This window comes from Ursus americanus, chromosome 21 (assembly GCF_024610735.1).
Source record: "Ursus americanus isolate L20-20 chromosome 21, mUrsAme1.1.p, whole genome shotgun sequence".
In the NCBI taxonomy this organism is placed as follows: Eukaryota; Metazoa; Chordata; class Mammalia; order Carnivora; family Ursidae; genus Ursus; species Ursus americanus.
The window spans coordinates 55,743,454-55,766,263 of record NC_142147.1 but is presented as its reverse complement, the minus strand read 5'-3'; the positions used below and the strand labels follow the sequence as shown (position 1 = coordinate 55,766,263).

The 22,810-nt window shown below is 48.8% G+C and overlaps 1 protein-coding gene across 1 annotated transcript in view; it reads right to left on the bottom strand.

Moving 5' to 3' along the window:
• Positions 1 to 22,810, bottom strand: part of LOC123787021 (NACHT, LRR and PYD domains-containing protein 7-like) — a 41,225-nt gene that overhangs the window by 17,311 nt on the left and 1,104 nt on the right. The window contains 5 exon segments of the mRNA XM_087853399.1: positions 74 to 148; positions 2,966 to 3,094; positions 8,248 to 8,318; positions 11,471 to 11,557; positions 18,007 to 18,095. Of these exon segments, the coding sequence (XP_087709525.1) occupies positions 74 to 148; positions 2,966 to 3,094; positions 8,248 to 8,318; positions 11,471 to 11,557; positions 18,007 to 18,095 (451 nt within the window).

The following is a 22,810-nucleotide window of genomic DNA, read 5'->3' as shown; positions in this document are numbered from 1 at the left end:
AGGAAAGAGACACTAGAGAAGTTTATAAAGAACTACCTGACACCAAGCTCACCCAGGAAGATAGGATACGGACCTGGCTTTTCTCCTTTCAAAACTTCCTTCGCTGCTTCTGGGTTTGTGACATCTTCTCCCCGTACTTGTGTAGGCACTGCAAAATACAAATTAAAAATGAGCTTGACACAAAAACGTGTGAATTTCTTTTACCAGAGAAAGGGTGTTAAAGCAGGTTCCAAGAAGAGCAGAATCTCATCTCCTTATTGTGTGCTGGGAGGTGCGACGGCTGGGTTTAGAGAGACGAACAGAGCAAGTGAGCTTTTAAACCGAGTTACGGTCCTCTCCTCTGCACACCCATTAGAGGAAATACTCGTTCTAGTTGCTCTGTCCGAAGTCAATGTGATCTATGGAAACTACTCGGCTGTCTTTCCCACCGGACTAGAACTTGCACCAGGATATGAGATGGACCTTCATACAGCCCAACCCATCACAGCTGCTCAAGTATGAGTAAACCAGTGAGGTCATGCCTGTGTGGAGTGCCAGACAATTCCCGAGCATCTGCCCAAGGTAAGTGAAAGTATATGTACCCCAAGACTAGCTCATGGCAGCGTTACGCAAGGCAGTCAAGAAGTAGAAAAAATTAAACATTTGCAGCAACATGGACGGGACTGGAGGAGATTATGCTAAGTGAAATAAGTCAAGCAGAGAAAGACAATTACATGGTTTCACTCATTTATGGAACATAAGAAATAGCAGGAAGATCGGTAAGAGAAGGAAAGGAAGAAGGAAGGGGGGGGTAAACAGAAGGGGGAATGAACCACGAGAGACTGTGGACTCTGGGAAACAAACTGAGGGCTTCAGAGGGGAGGGGGGTGGGGAATTAGGATAGACCAGTGATGGGTAGTAAGGAGGGCACGTATTGCATGGTGCCCTGGGTGTTATACGCAAATAATGAATCATGGAACATTGCATCAAAAACTAAGGATATACTGTATGGTGACTAACATAACATAATAAAAAATTATTAAAAAAAAAGAAAAAATTCAGACATCCATCCATCAATGAACGGACAATCGTGTGTGGCATGTCCACACAATGGAATATTATTCTGTAATAAAAAGGGACGCATCAGTGATACAATAGAGACAAACCTCAAAAACATTAGGCTAAGTGATAAAAGACAGACAGGCAAGACCACATGTGTCCAGAAAAGGCAAGTCCACAGAGACAAAATAAAGTGGTGGTGGTTGCCTGGAACTGGGGGACAGAGACCAGGGAGTGACCGCCTGTGGACATGGGGAACTTTCTGGGGGGACGTAAAGGTTGTAAAGTCGGATAGTGGTGATGGGTGCACAACAGGTTCACTGAGAGTTAGAAGCTGATTTAAAAGGAGTGAAATCTATGGATACATAGATTGTACTTCACTAGGGCCGTCGACAAAAAATCCTATACGAAGTACTGAATACAGGCTGATATAATAAAACCCTAACTACAGGCTGACGCGAGCACCTCACTGATGTTAAATGGACCGCAGTGCCGTTCGGGGCGAGTCGCCCACCTGCAGCACAGCTCAATTTTCTCATCTGGGAGCTCAGACCCCTAAAGTGTGCGCGTCTGAAATGGGAAAATCTAAGAGCTAGTCCATAGAGTGCACTGATTTTCTGTGAACTGAGGGAATTCCAGTTCTTTCCAAGGGTCCCCTCCCTGCTTTGTTCTTGAGTGAGGGAGGAAGGCCTTTTCTGTGAGACAACTGGGGATTATAAAGAGTGGAGAAAATGAGGTTGGGGAGATGGAACTCCCGAGGGGGCAGAGAGGACACACGGGGTGGGGTGTGCGTCGCTTGGCTTGCTCGACACTGACCAACCTGGCTCCTTTTTTTCTGCACGCTGCTGGGTTTCTTCCGAGTTTGTGCATTTTGGTTCTGGAGTCCTGGCGATCCCTGAGAAAAGAGGGGGCATTATAGGCTTGTCACTAGGTTAGTATTGAAACTTGAGCACGGGGAGAGAGTGGGACTTCAAGAGACTTATGTTCGACGACTGGGTCTCCTACTTAAGCCTGGAGGACATAAGAAGGACCTTAAGGTGCTACCGGAGATAGAATTAATCTCTTCTGGCTTCCTATGCAGCTGAGAACACAGAGTGAGCGTTCCATGGGAGGGAAAGGCCCAAGGAGCCGTAGGACTGAAGAAAAAAGCTGACCAGTCCAGCTTGACAAGAAATGATTTATTTAAAGATTATTTGACAGAGAAAGAGCACAAGCAGGGGGAGCAACAGGCAGCAGGAGAGGGAGAAGCAAGCTCCCCGCTGAGCAGGGAGCCCAATGCGGGGCTCGATGCCAGGACCCTGGGATCACGATCTGAGCTGAAGGCAGACGCTTAACTGAGCCACCCAGGTGCCCCCAAGAAATGGTTTATCAAGGGGACAGAAGCATGTCTTGGGCAGCTGCAAGACCAGCCGATCTCCAGGACCCCGCTTCCACAGCCCTAGAGGCTGGGAGCACAAGTGGGGGTCACCCAGGAGGAGAAGGAGAATGGGTGTGTGCCCCATCCTATCTCCAGAGCAGGTCACGGACATCATGCCCTAAGGGTGTACTTAAGGGTGGAAACAAAAGGAAAGACAGTGAGAATGGGGAGGGGTGCTGGTCAAGAAGGCTGCAGGTTCTCGAACGCTCATCACGGTGGCTTTGTCCTAGCGCCAGTCAAGTTCACACAGTGAGAACTGGGCACCGTTACTTGGCCTTGAGGGTATCAGAAAGCTTTCATGGATTAATTCCCTGGTTTCCAATGAGGCAGATAAAACCACACTGTCCCGGGAGGGAACACAGGAACAGGGCGGAGTCCTGAGGGAGAGGAAGTTCTTCCAGCTCAACACTGGATAAAGAAGAGGGGAGTCTAGAAGAGTCCTGAAGAGACTCCCAGGAGGCAACTGGCTGCGGGCATCTGAAGTTCAGGGAAATGCTGGTCTAAAGGTACCCTTCGTAAAGGCATCAGGGCATAAATAGCCCGTAAGACTCCAGGGGACACCAACGAGGACCAGGATGCTGAGTGAGAACACGGTCCGCCAGTCACCCGCTTTGAAGAGGAGGCGGAAGAACAAGAATTCTGAAAGAACAGAGGAAAAGACGAGCAACAAAGGCAACCATGTCATAAAAACCAAGAGCAGGATTCTGAAAGAGGAATTCTCCGTGCTTGGAGTCCGAGCACTTAATGGAATGAGTACCAGCTGTTTAAGCAGGCGTGTTCCTGAAAGTATTGCCAAATGGAAGAGCTGCGGGACCACCAGTCGTCTTCCGACATTTATTTAGACGTCCCTGTAGAACCCTTTAACGCACTTGTGTGTTGCTCGAAGAAGTCAGGACAGCCGGGGTGGAAATTATCAACGGTTGTGCCTTTGCCCTTCAAACCACCTTGAGCCCAAGTCATATCATTAAGGATACCGGGGATTTGGGTTGTCAAGAGAAGAGAATGTTGAAAATCACTAACTCAAAAATCCTTTTGGCTGTAATTTTCCTGCTCCTGCAAAGGGCCAGACAGTAACTATTTCCTGCTTTTCAGGTCACGCCTCTTATCTCTGCCCTTGTAGGGCGAAAGCGGTCACAGGTAACATATGAGCAAGCGAGTATGCCACGTGCAAACACCGCGTTTATGAATACGGAAGTGTGAGTTTCATACGATTCTCATAGGCTCGAAGACAGTCTTTTGATTCCCAGCCCCAGTCGTTTAAAAATGTAAGAACTGTTCTTAGCACGTGGCAGGCTGGACCTGGTTTCTGAGCCCGGTCGGCCAACCCTTGCTGTAGGTCAGTCGAAAATCCGCTTGTCCAGATTGCAGGAAACTGTGTGTGTTTCCTGACTTCTGGTATAAATACTGCCTCACTGAGCTCCCCAGGCCTCACTCCTCACCCTCCTGGACGGCAGCAGAGAGAAGGGCTTTTCTTTGCATCCTTAGTGCTCAGCTCCATGTCTTGTCTAATTAAAGCAAGCCCTGCATTCCAAAATCGCACATGAAAAGAAGTAAATGAGGCCGCTTATTTAATGCTGGACGCTTGTTCCAAGAGACCCCACAGCTGCTTCTGGGAGAGGAGGAGGTGGGAACACCGGCACTTTCCAGAGCCAGACCCTTACAGGTAACCAGCTCGGAGCTTCTGCATGCTATTTCCAAATTTATAATCTCCAGAGGCCAGCTAGGGGTGAAAACCCTCACTGATCCATTGAAGACAGGGAACATGAAGCTGAAAACAGATCCCTGGCTGGAATAAAACTGGCCTTTTTTTTGTTTGTTTGTTTTAAGGAAAGGGAAAATCGCAGGTAAGGAAGAGCCGTTCTGAATACCCGTGCCGAAGAGAGAAAATGTTCTCTCGAGCAGAGCACTGTCCAAGAACAATACAACACCTGTCACAAAAGCAAGCTACCTATGGAATTTTGTATTTTCTTGTAGCCACATTATGAAAGGTATAAAGAGGTACAACTGAGTTTCATAATTTTTATGTATGTAAAATGCTAGCACTTCGATGCGTCATCAGCGTAAGAGGTGCTCATGAGAGTACGGAAAACCTTGCAGTTCAAAGCCCACGTGTGTTCTAGCCTGGTAGCGTGCCCGAACTGAGCCAGCGTGGGTCACGTGTGCGCTCTGCCGGGCCGCACAGCCCTGGACGTTATAAAACCCGGGGTGCACACAGGCACGGCCTGGGGAACACAGATCACTTAGCTAAATCGGAGTCTCTGGTGATTGGTTCGGGACATCACTCTTTTTTTTTTTTTTTAAGATTTTATTTATTTGGCAGAGATAGAGACAGCCAGCGTGAGAGGGAACACAAGCAGGGGGAGTGGGAGAGGAAGAAGCAGGCTCCTAGCGGAGGAGCCCGATGTGGGGCTCGATCCCATAACGCCAGGATCACGCCCTGAGCCGAAGGCAGACGCTTAACGACTGTGCTACCCAGACGCCCCTGTGCCTCATTTAATTAGAGAAACATCTATTACTCTAAAGTTTTGATAAAGGATGTTTGCGAGGGGACCCACGAAAGCTCCGAAATGACAAACGGCCGACTGAAAATCCCCCGTTTGTGCTCACATGATTCGAGACCCTTCACATTCCATCCTGTATTCCAATTACTTAAGTAAACTTACGACATCCTTATTATAGGCTCATCTGTGAGGGAAGAAAGGTACTTATTTTAAGGACTCCCAATTTTACCTACGACACACATTCTACTGGGTATGGGATATGGATGGATTATATCCTCTAATTGCTGGACATGAAAGTATTGTCCCTCCCACCCCCCACCCAAAGCACAGACGGGGAAAGATATTACAAAGGTTAAGTAATTTGCAAAGATTTTGGACATACAAGAGTACGATGCAAAGAACAGACGCATCCTCGAGGCCTCTACTCCGAACTTGGCGTGCAAGAGGAGCTGGGTTTTAAAGCCCAATACACGGGATTAAGGGATTTCATCACGGTTCCCCCGAACAACTGTACTATCTTCATATGCTCGTCAACAGCAGCGGTTCCCAGTTTTTATTCTTGCAACACGTAAACTCAACAAATTTTGGACCCGACTGCCTAGGTGTCCAATGTTTTAATTTGCATATTCCCTAATAATTCATGAGGTTGACCCTTCCGCGTGTCTGGCATCAATTTTTTCCCTATAGAATTGCATGTTTAAATCTCAGTGGGATCAGGACAGATTCAGGCAGAGAACGTGATTGTAGAAAATGTAGGGTTTGAGCAATAACAGCCACACTAGCGAAACGTCATGCATACTTGGATTGCAGGGCTTTTCTCTCAGACGAGGTTGGATGTTGACCAAATGGCAGTGGGGATATTGAAGAAGCCAAGATCAACTCTGATTAATAATTCAGGCTGGCGTTGGGCACGTATTGGAGTCAGGGGAAATGGTATTCAAGGATATGGCCTTCGGGGACACATGATAAGCTGAGGTGGTCTCTTGGTCTCTCTGTCCTCTCAGAAGCATGGCTTTCCCCCATTTATCCCACAGGCTGGGGTCTTGTTCTGCCACCACTCGGCAGTGGGCTGATTTCTCCTTGGCCCTTGAAGTCAACCAGTCCCTGAAATGCCTGGATCTCACAGCCAGTGAGCTTGCAGGTGGGTGTGCCGAGTTGCTGTGCACGGCTCTGAGACACCCAAAGTGCTCGCTGCAGAGGCTGTCTTAAGTGCCGCCCCCCTTCCCGTGCAGTGTCCCCGTTTTAGGTCTGGGGCCACACAGGGAAGAGCAGCGGGAGCACTGGACCTACAGGAACCCCTAGGGGACCGCCTACTGACGTGGGCACCCGGTTCCCAGTTTCGGTCCCAGGGGGATGACGCGTGCATTTTGCTGGCCCTTGTCTCATGCCTGCTCCTTCAGGCTCGGATCACGAGCACGAGATACAGGGGCTGCAGAATTAGCAAGAAGGGCTGTCAGCCGGGGAGGCTGGGCTTTGGAAACGTTCTTAACATCTTGCCACTGGTGTGGTGCTTTTGCACGTTGGAAAGCTGTCACCTTACGGAAGCCTGTTGCAAGGAGCTCTGCTCTGCTCTGCTCGTCAACCAGAGACCGATGCACCCGTGCTTGGCCAACAACCACCTTGGGGATGGTGGGGTAAAGCTGCTGTGCGAGGGTCTGAGTTACCCCGACTGCCAGCTACAGAATCTGGTGTAAGTCTGTGCGTGCACGCCCCTGGATTCACGTAGGACAGATAGGAGAGCGCTTAATGATTCTTCTTGAGCGAGACTGGCAAGATCCTGGTACAAATTAGGGAAAGGACAGATACAAACAGTAGTAATACCTGCATGTCTTTCAGAGCAGGGCTCACCTTCTGGCCTCTTCCTACGCTGGGAATTTGGTTCTAGCCGACTGGTTCTCAGGTCTGATGTTTTGTGTGTGTTTTTAAAGTTCACGTGACTTATTTCTTCCTACAGTTGGGAATGGATTGAGTTCTGTGGTGTAGGGTTCACTACATTTTTTTTTCCTGCAAAGGGCCAAATAGTACATTTTTTAGACTTTGGGGGCCATGTGGTCTCTTTTGCAATTATTCAACGGGGCCGTTGCTGAGTGAACATGTAAGGAAATCAGTGTGGTTGTGTTACAGTAAAACTTTATTCACCAAAACCAGGTGGTGGGCTGGATTTAACCCACGGGCTGTCGTTTGCTGACCCTTGTTATATGAGAAGAAGCCCAGCATGGAGTACCTGTTGCCACTAGAAGCATCCATAGTTAGGGTAACATTCAAGAGCTGGCGTAGCGTTTGACGCTTATTTCTGTTCGGACATTTCTTCTTGGCTCTGATTTCTCTGAGGCTCTTGTCCTCCTGGGAAACTTTTGTCTGCCCCTTAGCTTTATGGCTTCCAGCTGGTTCTGGAAACTCTGTATTAATCTAGGATATACCTTAATCCCCAATCATTTAAGACTAAACAGAGAAAACAAGTATTCAGCTTTTGGCGGTGGACAGAGAAAATGAAAAGATCTACTATTTACACAGACAAACGTAGAACATAAAACTTCCCAGGGCTGCCTACGTAGTGACATCCTGTCTCAAGAGTGGGCTGAGGCATCTCAACAGACAGTAAAAAAAAAAAAATGTACAGTCTCATTAAGTGCCCACTGTATATGAGGGACTCTACGAGATTTTACGAAGATTTAAAAAAAAATTTTTTTTTTTAAAGATTTTATTTATTTATTCGACAGAGAGAGAGACAGCCAGCGAGAGAGGGAACACAAGCAAGGGGAGTGGGAGAGGAAGAAGCAGGCTCATAGCGGAGGAGCCTGATGTGGGGCTCGATCCCATAACGCTGGGATCACGCCCTGAGCCGAAGGCAGACGCTTAACCGCTGTGCCACCCAGGCGCCCCTTAAAAAAATTCTTAGAACCTCATGAGATAGTGACTTTTATTTCAGATTTACTAATTGGAAAACCAACGCTTAGCCACTTGGCTTGTGCTGGTCACATCGTGCGGTAGGTACGAAGCCTCCTCTATCCACTGAGTTGCCAGCGATCATTGCTTTAAACACAGAGTCAACACTGGGCCAAGCCCCCACCTCCACAACACAGAAAACTTAATCTATACCGTTATACCATCCTCCTTCCCAAACTCCTCAGGTTCACCGATGACTCTAGGATCTCACGCCCTACGAAGCGTGGTGTCTTTTGGTCTAGGCATCCTCCATCGGTCCTAGCAGTGGCCCTTCAGGGTCCACAGCCTCTGTTGCAATCGTGCCATGCCTGGGGCACAGGGCTGGGAGGGTCACTGCAGACCCACCGCCTAAACGTACCACGTGACCATCCTCTGCGGTCCAGCCCCCGAGCTGGAGGACTTCTAGAAGCCTAAGCCTGTGGGAGAGTCTCAGAGTTGAAATGAGAAACCCAGTCACTAAGCTATCAGGAATGTTGCCTTTTGAGGCGTCACAGTTCTGTTCAGATGATTAAATACAAGCCATGAAATAAAACAGAAAACCGCTCTCTCTAAAGGGAGACCATGCAGAACAGAAAAGGGGCCTCACATTCGGTCTTGGGTCTGACCCCAGAGCCCAAGGTCTTGACCAACAGGATCCGCTGCTTTGGGAAACCTGTCTTCGGAGAGGTGTGTCTGCTTCTCCGTAACAGAAGGCGGCAGACGGAGGCCAGTTTAACCCTCTGCCACCTGTTCAGGTGGAAATGATGTAATCATCGCTGTTGCCCTTGTACGTTTCCACGTACAGGCCCACCTGAACGGATATCTCTCAAGGCAGAAGCTGTGCGCTCTTCGAAGTGACAACGGCCTTGCGGGGCGTGAAGTCACAGACGCGCGGGCTTGTCTCTGCAGGTTAGCACAGTGCAGCATAAGCAGACGCGGCTGCAGGTGCTTCTCCAAGCTCCTCCACGAAGATACCGGCTTAACAGACTTGGATCTGGGTCTCAGTCTCATAGCTACTGGACCGTGGTTTCTCTGGGAGGCCTTGAAGAAGCCAAGGTGTAACCCGAGAGGTCTAGGGTAGGTGCCTGAGCTCATGTTCAAGGTGTTCTGGAGATGTTTCAGCGGAGACGGTTTAGATATTTTAGAATGCAGACTGCAGTAGTGTCTCTCCTGTGCCGACTTAGGAAGTCAATCCCTGCAGAAACTGTAGGCACCCAGCTACCTGGATTCAAAGTCATTCAGACGGCCTGGAGGAGTGGGCTTCACGTGGGGACGGCCTGGGCGGAGTGGGTTTCAGGGGCACGCCGCTTCTGCTGGGAGCCGGTGAGCAGGGCACGGTGGGCCTGCCCCAGCTCGGTGCCCTGGGGAATGTTCCCCAGGAAATGCAGTGGCTGCATCCACGGGCTAGTGGGCTGTGCGTTGCTTCTCGCTCACAAGTCTCCCATCAAAGGCATCTCATTGGTGCGGCGTATTTTACAACTAAAACTCTAACGGAAACTGAATGCGGGCCATGTAAATGCTTCCCTGGTCTTGTAGAGATGAGAAAGAACACATGGTGACTCTGTTTTACGTCTTGGCCGTCCCTGGAGGACTCTCGAAATTCTTGAAGGTCAGGCTCCTCGGAAAAATGATTACATTTAGGAAAAGTAGAGCCTGGCATCAAAATCTTTATAGAGTTATTCCAGACGATTCCAGTATTCTCTTCCGCCTGAGCTCCCCTGAATTAGAATAAGCAAATCCCGTGTCCACGGTGGGGTCTGTCTCTTTCATTCGGGGAACAAGGACCCAGCATCATGGCAGATGTATTGAATAGGGGCTCAGAGCCCATCGGGTATTATCCGTGACTTCCATTTTCCCCTCACGGTACCCGTGTGTCTTCTGCAGCCCTCCTCCGCACCGTGGTGCGCAAATGCGTTTACGGAGCTACGCTGTGGGCTCGTCAACCTCATGATGAAGTTTTACGCAGCAAGCGCGTGAATCCATATCTGTTACCAAATCCCAGGGTGTTCCCTGTGACCGAGCCCCTTCCTCTCCCACTTCATCTCGGGTTTTTCTCCCCACCTGGGGGCAGCTTCGACTAGCTTCTTCTCAGTTCTCAGAACGCACCCCGTTCCTTCCCGCCGCAAGGTCTTTGTTCCTACGGTTCGGTTTCCTTTTTTCTGACTAGACGCTCAGACCCTGCAGTTTGCCGGGCTACTGCTGACATTTCACTTCTCGCTTTGGCTCTTCTGGGGGACAACACACTGGTTTCGATGGTTTGAGATCTCCTGACGGTCCTATCGAGGTGCTCTGTTCTCTATAAATTCTGCCATTTTCCTACCCAATCAGTAGAACTATAATTTTTTTGTTTAGTTTTTCTTCAATTGAAGTGAAATTCACATAAATTTAGCCATTTTAAAGTATACAACTCAGTGGCTTTGGAACACTTACAACCTGTTCCATCACCCCAAATGGGGACTCCAGACCCCCCTGTTTTCTGTCTCTGTTCTGCACCTAGCCTGCTATCCATACCAATCCTGCGTATTTCATATAAACAAACACTACGTCCCTTTCTATGGCGGAACAATTTCCCACCGTAGGGATAAACCACAGTTGGTTAATCCATTCTAAGTTTTATTTCTGAGGGGGATGGGATGCATTTCCTGTGTCTGCACGATAGCTGTGCAGGTGGTGGAGTGCTCCAGACCCGCGGCTGAGGGGACATGGGTCAGCCCACTGGGCTCTGTATAAGCTGGCATGAGGCGTGACTACCCTAAATGGTCCCGCCCTCTGTCCTCCACTGGCAAAGGCATCTTTTAGTCTAGGAAAAGCTCTGGGACCAGGAGACGAGGGACGCAGGCGATGCTAACATGTGGTACGTTACCGAGTATAATTCATTCACTGCAAGGTCTGGGAGGAAACAGTAGGTCTATCCACCAACTCGAAGGCTTCTGTTTTTTTCTCCCTGCCTTCATACCACACCTCGCATTCACATCACTTCCGGACACCGAGCAGATAACCGTCTACACTTCCAGTGATAACGCTCTCATCTGGGCTGCCAACTCTCACACAGAGAGTTGCACAGTCTCAGAGCTGGTCCTCGATTTCCTTTGTTTCGATCTGCAAGACAGACCAGGGCACCTGCATTTCAAAAGACTCAACATCTCCCCATGCCACTGCAGATAAAATCTGAAGGTTCTTCCAGGAGTCTACCAGACCCTCTCCCCGCTGGGCATGTCAGCTGCACTGGCTTACACCCCACACTTACTGGCTGACTCTCCTTCTTTCACTTTTTTCTCCTCTCACCTTCCCCACGAGGAATTCCCCGACCCCCATAAAGCTACCTAATCCTTCTCTGGCCGATGTGCCCTAATCCCGTTCAGTACCACCGTCCACGGTCTTCCAAGTTCTGATGGGAGTCTGATGTCACTAAAATAAGCTCTATGAAGACAGCTCTTTCTCGTTTTCTCACTACTAGTTCCCCCAGCAAGCCAAGAGTGTGCCTGGCAACATGGTAGGTTCTAAGAAAGAACGGACGGGGCTTCTGCGCTCTCCCCCCACAGGCTCTACGGCAGCTCCATCACCCCTTCCTGCAGTCGGGGTCTCGCACCTGCTCTGGTCAGCGCTCAGCGGCTGGAAACTCTGGACCTGGGCCAGAATATCCTGGGGCACAGCGGCGTAACGGCGCTCTTTGAGGCTTTAAAACAGAATAACAGCCCCTTAAAGATACTCAGGTTGGAGATAGATGAATCTAGCGTCGAAATCCAGAAGCTGCTGAAGGACGTGAAGGTCCACAATCCAAATCTGACCATTGAACGCGGTGATACCAGAGCAAGCAGGTCCCCACCTTGTGACTCCCTGTCTCAAACACCCTGAGCCGTCTTCACTGACCATGTGTCTTGCAGGGGGCGACCTGGTATCTCTAAGACGCACCATGAACGAAGACCAGAGGGTCTCATGTGAATTACCGGATCGAAATACAGAATTCAGCACTGGCCTTTCCTCCGGTTTATAGGAAATTCTGCACGAGTCACATACCAACTTTATGTCACAATGTCTGTTACTTCACAAGGACACAAGCATAATAAAAGCCAAAGAACTTTGCTTGAAGCTGTACTTACCAATGTGCCCAAGACCTAATTTAGAGTTATCTTTATACTTGGCATACTGGCCCAGGAACAAATGTTACTACTTCCTAGATGGTTATGTGGGTTTCATTTTTTTTTTCTGCCCTAGCTAAGGTATTTCTTGGCCAAATTTAACAGATGCTTGATAAGTCCACACGATCAGTGTGGTCTGTGGCCTCCTTCTTCTGTTTTAGGATATTCTAACCCAGAAGTTGGTAAACTTTCTGTAAAGAGCCAGATAGCTAATGTTTTCGGTTTGTAAGCCATATGGTCACTGTCACAATGATTCCATTTCGTGTTGTAGCGTGCAGAGCCACAGACACGACTTAAATGAATGGGTGCGGCTATGTTCTAATAAAACTTTATTTATAAAAATAGGCACTAGGCCAGCTTTGGCACATGGGCCATAGTTTGCCAACCCCCGTTCTAATCTATCCTGTTATTTATGAGGTACAAATCCGACCACATTGTTGTTTTTAAACTTTTTTTTGATGTTCAAAGATTCATTAGCTGCGCGTAACACCCAGTGTTATCTCATCACGTGCCCTCCTTCATGCCCATCACCCAGTCACCCCATCCCCCACCCACCTCCCTTTCCACAACCCTCAGTTTGATTCCCAGAGTCCAGAGTCTCTCATGGTTTGTCTCCCTCTCTGATCTCTTCCCATTCAGTTTTCCTCCCTGTCCCTATGGTCCTCTGCACTATTCCTTATGTTCCACATACGAGTGATTGTGTGTGTGTGTGTGTGTGTGTGTGTGTGTGTAATCCACTACATTGGAAAACACAGCTTTCCCTAAGTTCTCCACATCCTATTGCTGACAACTCACAGAGTTGGGAAAACCACTCTAGAATTTTCTTCAAGAAGCGCAAAATCACTGTTTAGCTCTGATCCCAGACACTGACCAGAGTGAGCCATCTATAGCCTTACTTAAACTTTCTACTGAACTTAAAGTAACCCTATCATGCATCTCGAAGGCATGAGAACACGGACACAGGATGTTACAGGAACGATGACCTGTAGTTGGCGATCCAGGATGACAGCTTAAATAACAGAATTGTTCCCTTTGGATTTAGGAGAATACTCCTTTCAGTGAAGTTTTCTTCCCCAACGTTTTCACATGGTGGAACTATAAAAACCCCCAGTTGCAATTTTTTAGGGGAGATGAAAAGTTTTGTTTTTGTTTTTGTTTTTAAAACCTCACTCTTGGGGCGCCTGGGTGGCACAGCGCTTAAGCCTCTGCCTTCGGCTCAGGGCGTGATCCCGGCGTTACGGGATCGAGCCTCACGTCAGGCTCCTCCACTGTGAGCCTGCTTCTTCCTCTCCCACTCCCCCTGCTTGTGTTCCCTCTCTCGCTGGCTGTCTCTATCTCTGTCAAATAAATAAATAAAATCTTTAAAAAAAACCAACCAAACAAAAAAAAAACACCTCACTTTTGAAGAATAATTGCCTGCTTTACAATGGAAAGCTGACAGGTGTTTGGAAGGTTCCATTCCACGCCATGCGCCGCCTCGATGTCTGCTCCGGGTCTCGCTGCCGCCACTCTGGGCAATCGCTCCTTTCATTCTGGCTGTCGACGCGATGATCTCTGTATCCGCGCACTGATGTTTCCTGATACGGAGTTCCTTCCCTTGCCTTTCCTATTTTTTGTTTTATGCTGCTAGGGATTCAGAATTGTGGGGGAAAAAATTCAGCCTTTATCTCTTTCTGTCCTGTCCCTCCTCCGTGCTCTGTACGGCCTCATTTCATCTTGTCTCTTAAATCTCTTGTGCTTTTTTCTCTGTGCTGTTTTGTGGGTTACACATCACATTAGTTGAAAGAGAGCTAGTCAGCAGAAGTTAGAGGCCACAAAGGAACACAGGAGTGTTCTTACCACCTCAAGGATGGCTTTCTTAGCCACTGGGTGGTACCAGGAAGGACCCAGTTTCTTCCAGCGCTCGGCGTTGCGGTCTCACCAGGAAAAAACGTGCTCAAGTGTCCACAGCTCTGTAGCTGGTGTCCCCCCAGGGGACATCGCTTACCAGGCTTTCAGATGACCGTGTTTACCAGGATGTGGACGGGTGAGCACTTCAGGGAGGCGAGCCCTGGGGGAACTGAGCAAGGCTCAGGGGAAGGGATCAAGTTACTGCAGGGGGGGCTGAGGTCTTCATGTGGATACAAAACATTAAAAAAAAAAAAAGATACAAACATCGTGTCGGTGGGTTGTGATTGAGAATGTCTGGGTCAGACGCTATATTGGATACGGCGTATTGAAAACACGTTTGTATTAAGGACAGCACGTGCTGGGATGAGCACTGGGTCTTACACGCAACTAATGACTCGCTGATCACTATGTCAGAAACTCGTGATGGACTATGTGCCAGCTGAACATAATTTAAAAAATACATGTTTGTTGAAACTTTGCAGCGTCCCCCCTGCCCCCAAGGTTGTATCATTTTACCTCTTAATAAATAAGGGGACACAGGGAGAGGGTTCGATGGTTTGACAGGACAGAGCATCTAAGGAGCAGTGTTCGTCACACTGTGACGTCCAGCTCCCTTTGTGCAGAAGTTTGAAGGCCGTATGGATTTGGGGACAAAACAGCCTAGAGTCTTCATGGTTCTCAGCAGGAGTGACGTGCCGCCCATGGGACGTTGGGCAATATTGGGAGATATCTGTCACAACCAGGGGGTGCTCCTGGCATCTAATGGTCAGAGCCCAGCGATGCCGTCAAACTCCCTGCAACGCACGGGGAGCCCCCCCAGCAAAGAAGGCGCTGGCTCAGAATGTCAATAGTGCTCAAACTGGGAAACGCTACAGTCTCCGCGCTCGTTACTACAGAGTAAGTGTCCTCAACCGGGGACACCTGGCACCGCCTAGAGTTTTTACTGTGATAAAACACACATCACGTCAAAGTTGCCGTTGTCTGTTAAAGCGTACAGGTTAGCAGCCCGTGGTATAGTCAACGCCGTGCAACGATCCCCAGTATCTCGCTTCAGAGGGTTTTCATCGCCCCGAAGGGAAACCACATACCCACTAATCTGCTTTCTGTCCCTCTGTGTTTGATGGTTCCGGATTTTTTTGGCTGCAACGGGTTGTGCTACTAGCTTCCAGTGGGCAAGACCCAGGGTGCTGGCGACCACCCTACAGCACACACCACAGCCCCACAGAACACATGAGAACAGGAACACTCATAGATACAGAAAACGACTGGCGGTTGCCGGGGGGGGGGGGGGAGATAATCTAAGTAGGTGAAGGGGGTTACGAGGTACAAACTTCCAGCTATAAAATAAATAAGTGACGGGGATGAAAAGCACAGCATAGGGAATATAACCAAAAATATCATAACAACATGCGGTGACTACCATCGTGTATAGAATTGAATCACGACGTTGTATGCCTGAAACTAGTAAAACGTGGTCACCTAGACTTCGATAATAATGATAAACTCCATCATTCCGGGGTTGAAAACCGCACGGCAGGTGGGCAGCTGGGAGGCTTGCTGCCTGATCCTGGGTCTTCAGGACACTGCACCACGCTGGGTAAATACACACCTAGGAGAAGGAGTCTGCTCTTCCCTCGCTCTACCCTCCAGACGGCAGGTATTGGACACCTCGACCTCGTGGTGTTATGTGGGCCCCACTCTCTGTGCCTCCACGAGACCCCCCCAAATCAGCCCCTTATTAGTTCAGCTCTGCAGGTGCACCCGGGCTGGGGGCTGACCATCACAACTCCTACTCTCCCATCCTGCTGAGCCTGGGGAGTCCAGAAAGAAGGTGCCGTGCCATCCTGTGCCCAGGATGGGACAGAAACCCTGCAGGTGTGGGATGAGCTCACCTGGGCTTCTCCTCCAGCGCTGCGTCCAGGCCCAGGATCCCCGAGTCGGAGAGTCAGTCCTGCCCCTCACTGCAAGCTTACTTGACTTTCTTCTTGGTTAGCACAGTGTGGCTGGGGGAGACAGATGTGGGGTTATAAGCTTCCTTCTATAAAAAGCCTCAGGATAGAAGTTGGCCTGGAGAGCCGAATCCAGGAAGAGTCAGGCTTTGATCCTACTTCCCAGACACACTTGCCAGCCCTTCTCTTTCAGGTCTTCCCAATTCCGTAATTGCAAATGGGTGGTCTGTAATTGCCAACAGGTGGTCTATGACTGCAGGTGCCTGGGTCCATCCATGATAGACTCCGGGCGGAGCCAGCAGTGGAACATTCCATCATGGGGTGGGGGCCGGAAGTGGAACATTCCATCATAGACCATGGGGGGAGCCGGAAACGGAACATTCCATCACAGACCCGGGGGAAACCGGACGTGGAACGTTCCATCATAGATGGGGGGAAGCCAGAAGTGGAATATTCCATCATAGACTGACGAGGAGCCGGACGTGGAACATTCCATTATAGAGCAAGGGGGGGGGAAAGCCGGAAGTGGAACATTCCATCATAGACCGAAGGGGGAGCCGGACATGGAATGTTCCATCATAGACCCGGGGGGAAGCCAGATGTGGAACGTTCCATCATAGACCAGGAGGGAACCGACGTGGAACATTCCATCATAGACTGAGAGGAGCCGGAAGTGGAATATTCCATCATAGACCCGGGGGGAACCAGACCTGGAACATTCCATTATAGACTGGGGGGAGCTGGACGTGGAATATTCCATCATAGACTGAGGGGGACTGTGGGGCGCAGGAAATGGAACATTCCATCAGAGACTGAGGGGGGAGCCAGAAGTGGAACATTCCAGCATAGACTGAGGGGGAAGCCGGAAGTGGAACATGCCATGATAGATGGGGGGAGCCAGAACATTCCATCATAGACCGAGGGGGAAGCTGAAAATGGAACATTCCATCATACACGGGGGAGGGGCCGGAAATGGAATGTTCCATCATAGACCTGGGGGGAACCGGACATGGAACATTCCATCATAGACCCGGGGGGATCTGGAAGTGGGAGATTCCATCATATACCTGGGGAAGCCAGAAGTGGAACAACCCACCATAGACCAGGGTGAGGGAGCCAGGAGTGGAACATTCCATCATAGACCCAGGGGGGAGCCAGGAGTGGAACAGTCCACCATAGACTGAAGGGGGAAAGCCAGAAGTGGAACAATCCACCATAGACCAGGGAGGGGGAGCCGGAAGTGGAACATTCCATCATAGACCCGAGGGGAGCCAGGAGTAGCACAATCCATCATAGACGAGGGGGAAGCCAGGAGTAGAACAATCCATAGCCGAGGGGGGAGCTGGAAGTGGAACATTCCATCATAGACCGAGGGGGAGCCAGAAGTGGAACGATCCACCATAGACCAAGTGGGGAGCCCTCACACTTGGGTAGAGAAGAATCTGCGGTGTCCAGAGCATAGGCATAACAATGCACAGCTCAGGGATGGAACCAGATAGACTAGGGAAATACCCTTCTTCCTGCCGAGGCAGAGGAGCCTGGACAGAGTTCAGGACTCCGGGAGCAGACGATGGTGGGTGATGGGTGAGCGGTACTCGCAGGGACAGCACTGGGCTGGGTTCTCCGCAGCAGATCCACTGCCCAACATCCCATTCAACATCTCTGTCTGTCAGGGTCCCACTCAGACTCTCCCTCAGAGCTTGCTGAGGTCCAGCTCTGACGCCCAGCTAGCCTCCTGGATCTCTCTCTAGACCCAGTGGTTCTCAACTTGGGGTGAGCCTTCTCCCACCCCATCGATGTCCAGAGACATTTTTGGGTGTCACCACTGGGGGAGAGGGAGCTACTGGCGTCCCGCGAGTAGAGACGCGATGCTGTTAAACACCCTGCAGTCGCAGGAGAGCACCCCCTGCTCCAACCACCACCAATTACCTGGCCCCGAACGTCAGTAGTGCTGAGGCTGCGCAATGCTGGCTTAGATGACTGCCTGCCGGAAAATAAGAACCACCTTCGACCACTCGATCTGGAATAGACGCAGGGTTACAATTCCAGGGCAATTCTCCAGACTCAGCTTAGGGTTAGACGTCTCTATTTTTAGAGAACTGGCATTAGGTGTCCCGTCTATCTGGCCTTCTGACCTCGTCACTCACCTTTCCGGAGCTCGCTCGCTCTCGCCACGCTGGGCGCTGGCTATTTTCCCCAGCACGACCCCTTCGGCCTCCCCTGCTGTTCCCTCTGCCTGGGGGGGGGGGGGGGGGCTCACGTGATCACCAGGTGCGCCTCGTGCCACTCACTCCTCCCACCGCCCTGTTTATAACCTTCTAGGCCCGAGGTGCTTAACCGCGGGTGATTTTGTCTCCAAAGGACCATTTGGCAATATTCAGCGTCAAGGTTAAGGGGGGTGCACCTGGCATCTAGTGGCTAGAGACTGAATTGTGCTCCCTCTCCCCCAGATGCATGGGTTGAAGCCCTAATCCCCACTGGGACTGTGTTTGGTTCTAGGGCTTTTAGGGGATCCTGAGGCTTCAATGAGGCCATACTGGTGGGCTCCCGATCTGATAGGATTGGTGGTCTTAGCAGAACCTGGGCCCGCACTGAGGAAAGGCCATCTCCCCAGCAGGAAGAAGTCCTTACTGAGGAGCCGAATTGGCCTGCACCTCGATTTTGGACTTCCCAGCCTCTCAGGACTATGAGAAAATAAATTTCTGTTGCTTAAGCCACCCGGTCTATGGTATTTCGTTAGGGCAGCTGAGCTGCTGGAGGCAATCCCCCCAACAGTACAGGATCGTCTGGCCCCAGACGAGAGGAGTGCAGAGGCGCCCCTATCATGCTGCATTTGAGGGTCTGTGCAAGTGTCCCGGTGGGTGTCTGATTTGCAGGCAGGTGACGGTCCTAGTGCTTCACGCTAACCATGGTGCACATAACAGTTACATTAAGTTGATTATAAAGTTAAGCAGCGATTACAATGTGGACATATGAGGTATGCGTGTATGTGAGGAAATAGCTAATCTAAAGACAAAGGCACTTGGCGGAAAGATTGAGGACCTTTGCGTTGGGGGTTTTGAGGCCATTTAAATGGAATATAGGAATATAGAGGTCAAGGCATTTGCCAACAATGACGCATAAGTCAACGTGTGAATTACAGTTGATACCATGTATCAGAAAAACACGGTGACATCGGGGCGCCTGGGTGGCACAGCGGTTAAGCGTCTGCCTTCGGCTCAGGGCGTGATCCCAGCGTTATGGGATCCAGCCCCACATCGGGCTCCTCCGCTATGAGCCTGCTTCTTCCTCTCCCACTCCCCCTGCTTGTGTTCCCTCTCTCGCTGGCTGTCTCTATCTCTGTTGAATAAATAAATAAAATCTTAAAAAAAAAAAAGAAAAAAAAACACGGTGACATGAATGTGAGGAAATTATACATATAATAATAACATATACTATATATATTAAACACTCTTAAATTTATAAGACAATCTTTCAAAATATTTATTTATGTATATATGTAGGTAGGTAGGTAGGTTCCACGCCCAGCATGGAGCCCAACACGGGACTTGAACTCATGGCCTTGAGATTAAGACCTGAGCTGATGTGGTGTTGGGTGTTAAGGAGGGCACTTCTTGGGATGAGTACTTGGGTTTATATGTAACTGATGAATCACTAAATTTTACTCCTGAAATCAATACTACACTATATGTTAACTAACTTGAATTAAAAAAAAAAAACAGATGCTTAACTGAGCCACCCAAGGGCCCCTAAAAATATTTATATATAAGATCTTTACCTGATTGGACTTCCAAAAGGCAAATTGACAAAAGGACAGTTGTTAGGAGAAATAATAAAAATATCAGTCTCTACCCAGAATCACGTAAGTGACAAATGTCTCATTCCCTGCTAATTTGTGTGACACTTCTTCCCAGCAGTGATCAGAGCACAAGCATAGGTATAGAAAAGAGAGCAAAGCAACTGTGAGCAGAGCAGGGAGTTTTCCAAATGAGAAGAACAACTTTGGTGGTAGGAAGATGATGAGTCCAGGTTGGCTGGAAGAACTTGATAAAATAACCCAAAGTTCCAGAAAAAATCTAGGGTTCAGAGAGACAGGTTTGATTTGGGTGTCCATCTTAGAGAAATTGAGAGCATGGCATTAAATGAGATCCACCCAGACATGTGTCCAGAGAGAGGCGGATGTGCCCTGGAGCCCACAAGCTCTGGTGGTGGAGGGTCTGCAAAACTGATGGTGTGGGATAGTCAGAAAACGAGCGGAGGAGGCCAGTGAAGTTGACTATTTCAAGGAGGAAGTGGTCATACAACTGACAGAACAAAGGTGAGACATGGGCTGAGAAGCATCTACTGTGAGTTCCAGGAAGCGATTAATGTTTATCACGAAAACGGCTTCAGCGGAAGTGTGCATGGGGGGAGAAACCAGCTCCCAGTGGGTTGACGCCTGAGTTGTGAGGACAAAGCAGAGAACTGGTCTTCAGAGCCATGGACCAGTAAGAGTAGAGGGGATGGAGGTTCCCCACACAATGGTCTGTGTTCTGAAGCTTGAGATCCCATTCCTAACTCAGAGTTGGGAAAATTGGGTTCTGGTGGTGGTGGTGGCAGAGCATTGACATATCCCTAGGGTGACATCACGTCCTCATAACATTGCTAAGAAGGAGTTACTGTTCCTCCTTTTGGCTAATGCAAGGTGGACGTAGAGGGGACCTCTCTTGCCTCAGGAACACAGGTTTTTAATAGACTGAATTTGGTCCTTTGTCCACCATCTCCTGACTGCTCTAGGTTTGTTGTATGAAATGAGATGAAGGAAACAGGGCACACAGCCTGCAGATCCAGTCTTATCGTAACTGGGAATATGGAAGACTGTGGGGTAAATGCGAGGGAGGGGAGGTGGGCTGAGTAGGGAAAGGAGGTGTCCCTCAGCCCTCAAATATCACCTTTCCTAACGTCTGTGGGACCAGGCTACTGCAGCACCAACCTGCTGACACAGGCTGCCCAGCACCAGAGCACACATGCTGTGTGGTAGAGCGACGAGTGTGCCTGCTTCTCGAAAATGCTCTCATGTATTATTCAGCTCGAGAAGGAAGGAAGTCCTGCCATTTGTGACAACATGGGTGGATTTGAGGGCATTATGCTCAGCGAGCTAAATCAGACAGAGAAGGACAAATACGATATGTTGTCACTTATATGTGGCCTCTGAAAAAGCTGAACTCATAGAAACAGAGAGTAGGGTGGTGGTGGCCAGGGGGTGGGGGTGGGGGATATGGGGAGATGTTGTTTGAGGGTACGAACTGGCAACTAGTAAAGAAGAAGGTCCTGGAGGTCTCATATAGAGTACGTGATTCCAGACAACAGTATCGCATCGTTGTTAAGAGACTAAGTCTTCCTCATTCCCACCAGAACAGAGAAATAATTATGTGATACAACCGAGGTGTTCGCAAACACAACAATGATGATTGTATATTGTGTATCAAATCAGCTTGTGGGTGACACAATGTTATATGTCAATTATATTTCAATAAAAAATGAAATCTTTTCAGTTTGGGAAGATGGGCCATTCATTTGTGTCTCTGACTTTGCCCCAAACGTACCCTCTTCTTACCACGTGGCTCATAGTTCACCTGTGGTATTAGCACCAACGGGTAGGAGTGAGGGGGAAATGGACCCTTCTTCATCCAACCCAAGTTGTCCAGAGTCCTTGCCGATCCTGCTACCTGTTTGGCCATCATTTCTTTTTTTAAAGTTCTTATTTAATCCCAGTTAGCTAACACACAGTGAAATACTAGTTTCAGGTGCAGAATTTAGTGATTCAGCACTTCCATACATCGCCCAATGCTCATCATGACAAGTGTGCTCCTTAATCCCCATCCCTCCCCCACCTCCCCCCGATGACCATCAGTGTGTTCTCTATAGTTTAGAGTCTGTTTCTTGGTTTGTCCCCCCTCTTTTTTTCCTTTGCTCATTTGTTTTGTTTTTAAATTACATATATGAGTAAAATCATATGGTGTTTGTCTTTGACTGACTGACTTCACTTAGCATAATACTTTAGCTCCATCCACAACTTTGCAAGTGGCAAGAGTTCATTCTTTTTGATGGCTGAGTAATATTCCATTGTGCGCGCACGCGCGCGCGTGTGTGTGTGTGTGTGTGTGTGTGTGTATCACTTCTTCTTTATCCATTCATCAGTCAAAGGACATTTGGGTGGCTTCCATAATTTTCAGCCATCATTTCTAAATAATAAAATGAAGTATGACTTATGTGCCTAAAATATGTGAAGGATCTCCACTTTCTCTGAGCCATTATCCACTGTCTTTGAGAATAATGTAGGAGCCTCCTAACTGATCTCATTAGATATGATCTCTCTCATTTGCAAATGGAAACAAGCTTAGCAGAACAAGAATACAGAGGAATTTTCTAACTGGGACAATGAATATCTATAAAAAAGTATAGTAATTTGCTTACTCAGTGGTAAGATATTTTAAAAGTTCCTAAGTGCTAAGTGAAATAAGTCAAGCAGAGAAAGACAATTATCATATGGTTTCTCTCATCTGTGGAACATAAGAACTAGGAAGATCGGTAGGAGAAGAAAGGGATAAAGAAAGGGGAGGTAATCAGAAGGGGGAATGAAGCATGAGAGACTATGGACTATGAGAAATAAACTGAGGGCCTCAGAGGGGAGGGGGGTGGGGGATGGGATAGACCGGTGATGGGTAGTAAGGAGGGCACGTATTGCATGGTGCACTGGGTGTTATACGCAAGAAATGAATCATCGAACCTTACATCAAAATAAAAATAAAAATTTAAAAATTTAAAAAAATAAATAAAATTGGGTTGTTTTTTCAGTAAAAAAAAAAAAAAAGTTCCCCATAATATTGGTACTAAGAAAAGGATACTTGCTATCCATTAATGTGCTGGGGGTTCTAGCCAGGTAGTAAGACAGTAAAAAAGAAATCAATT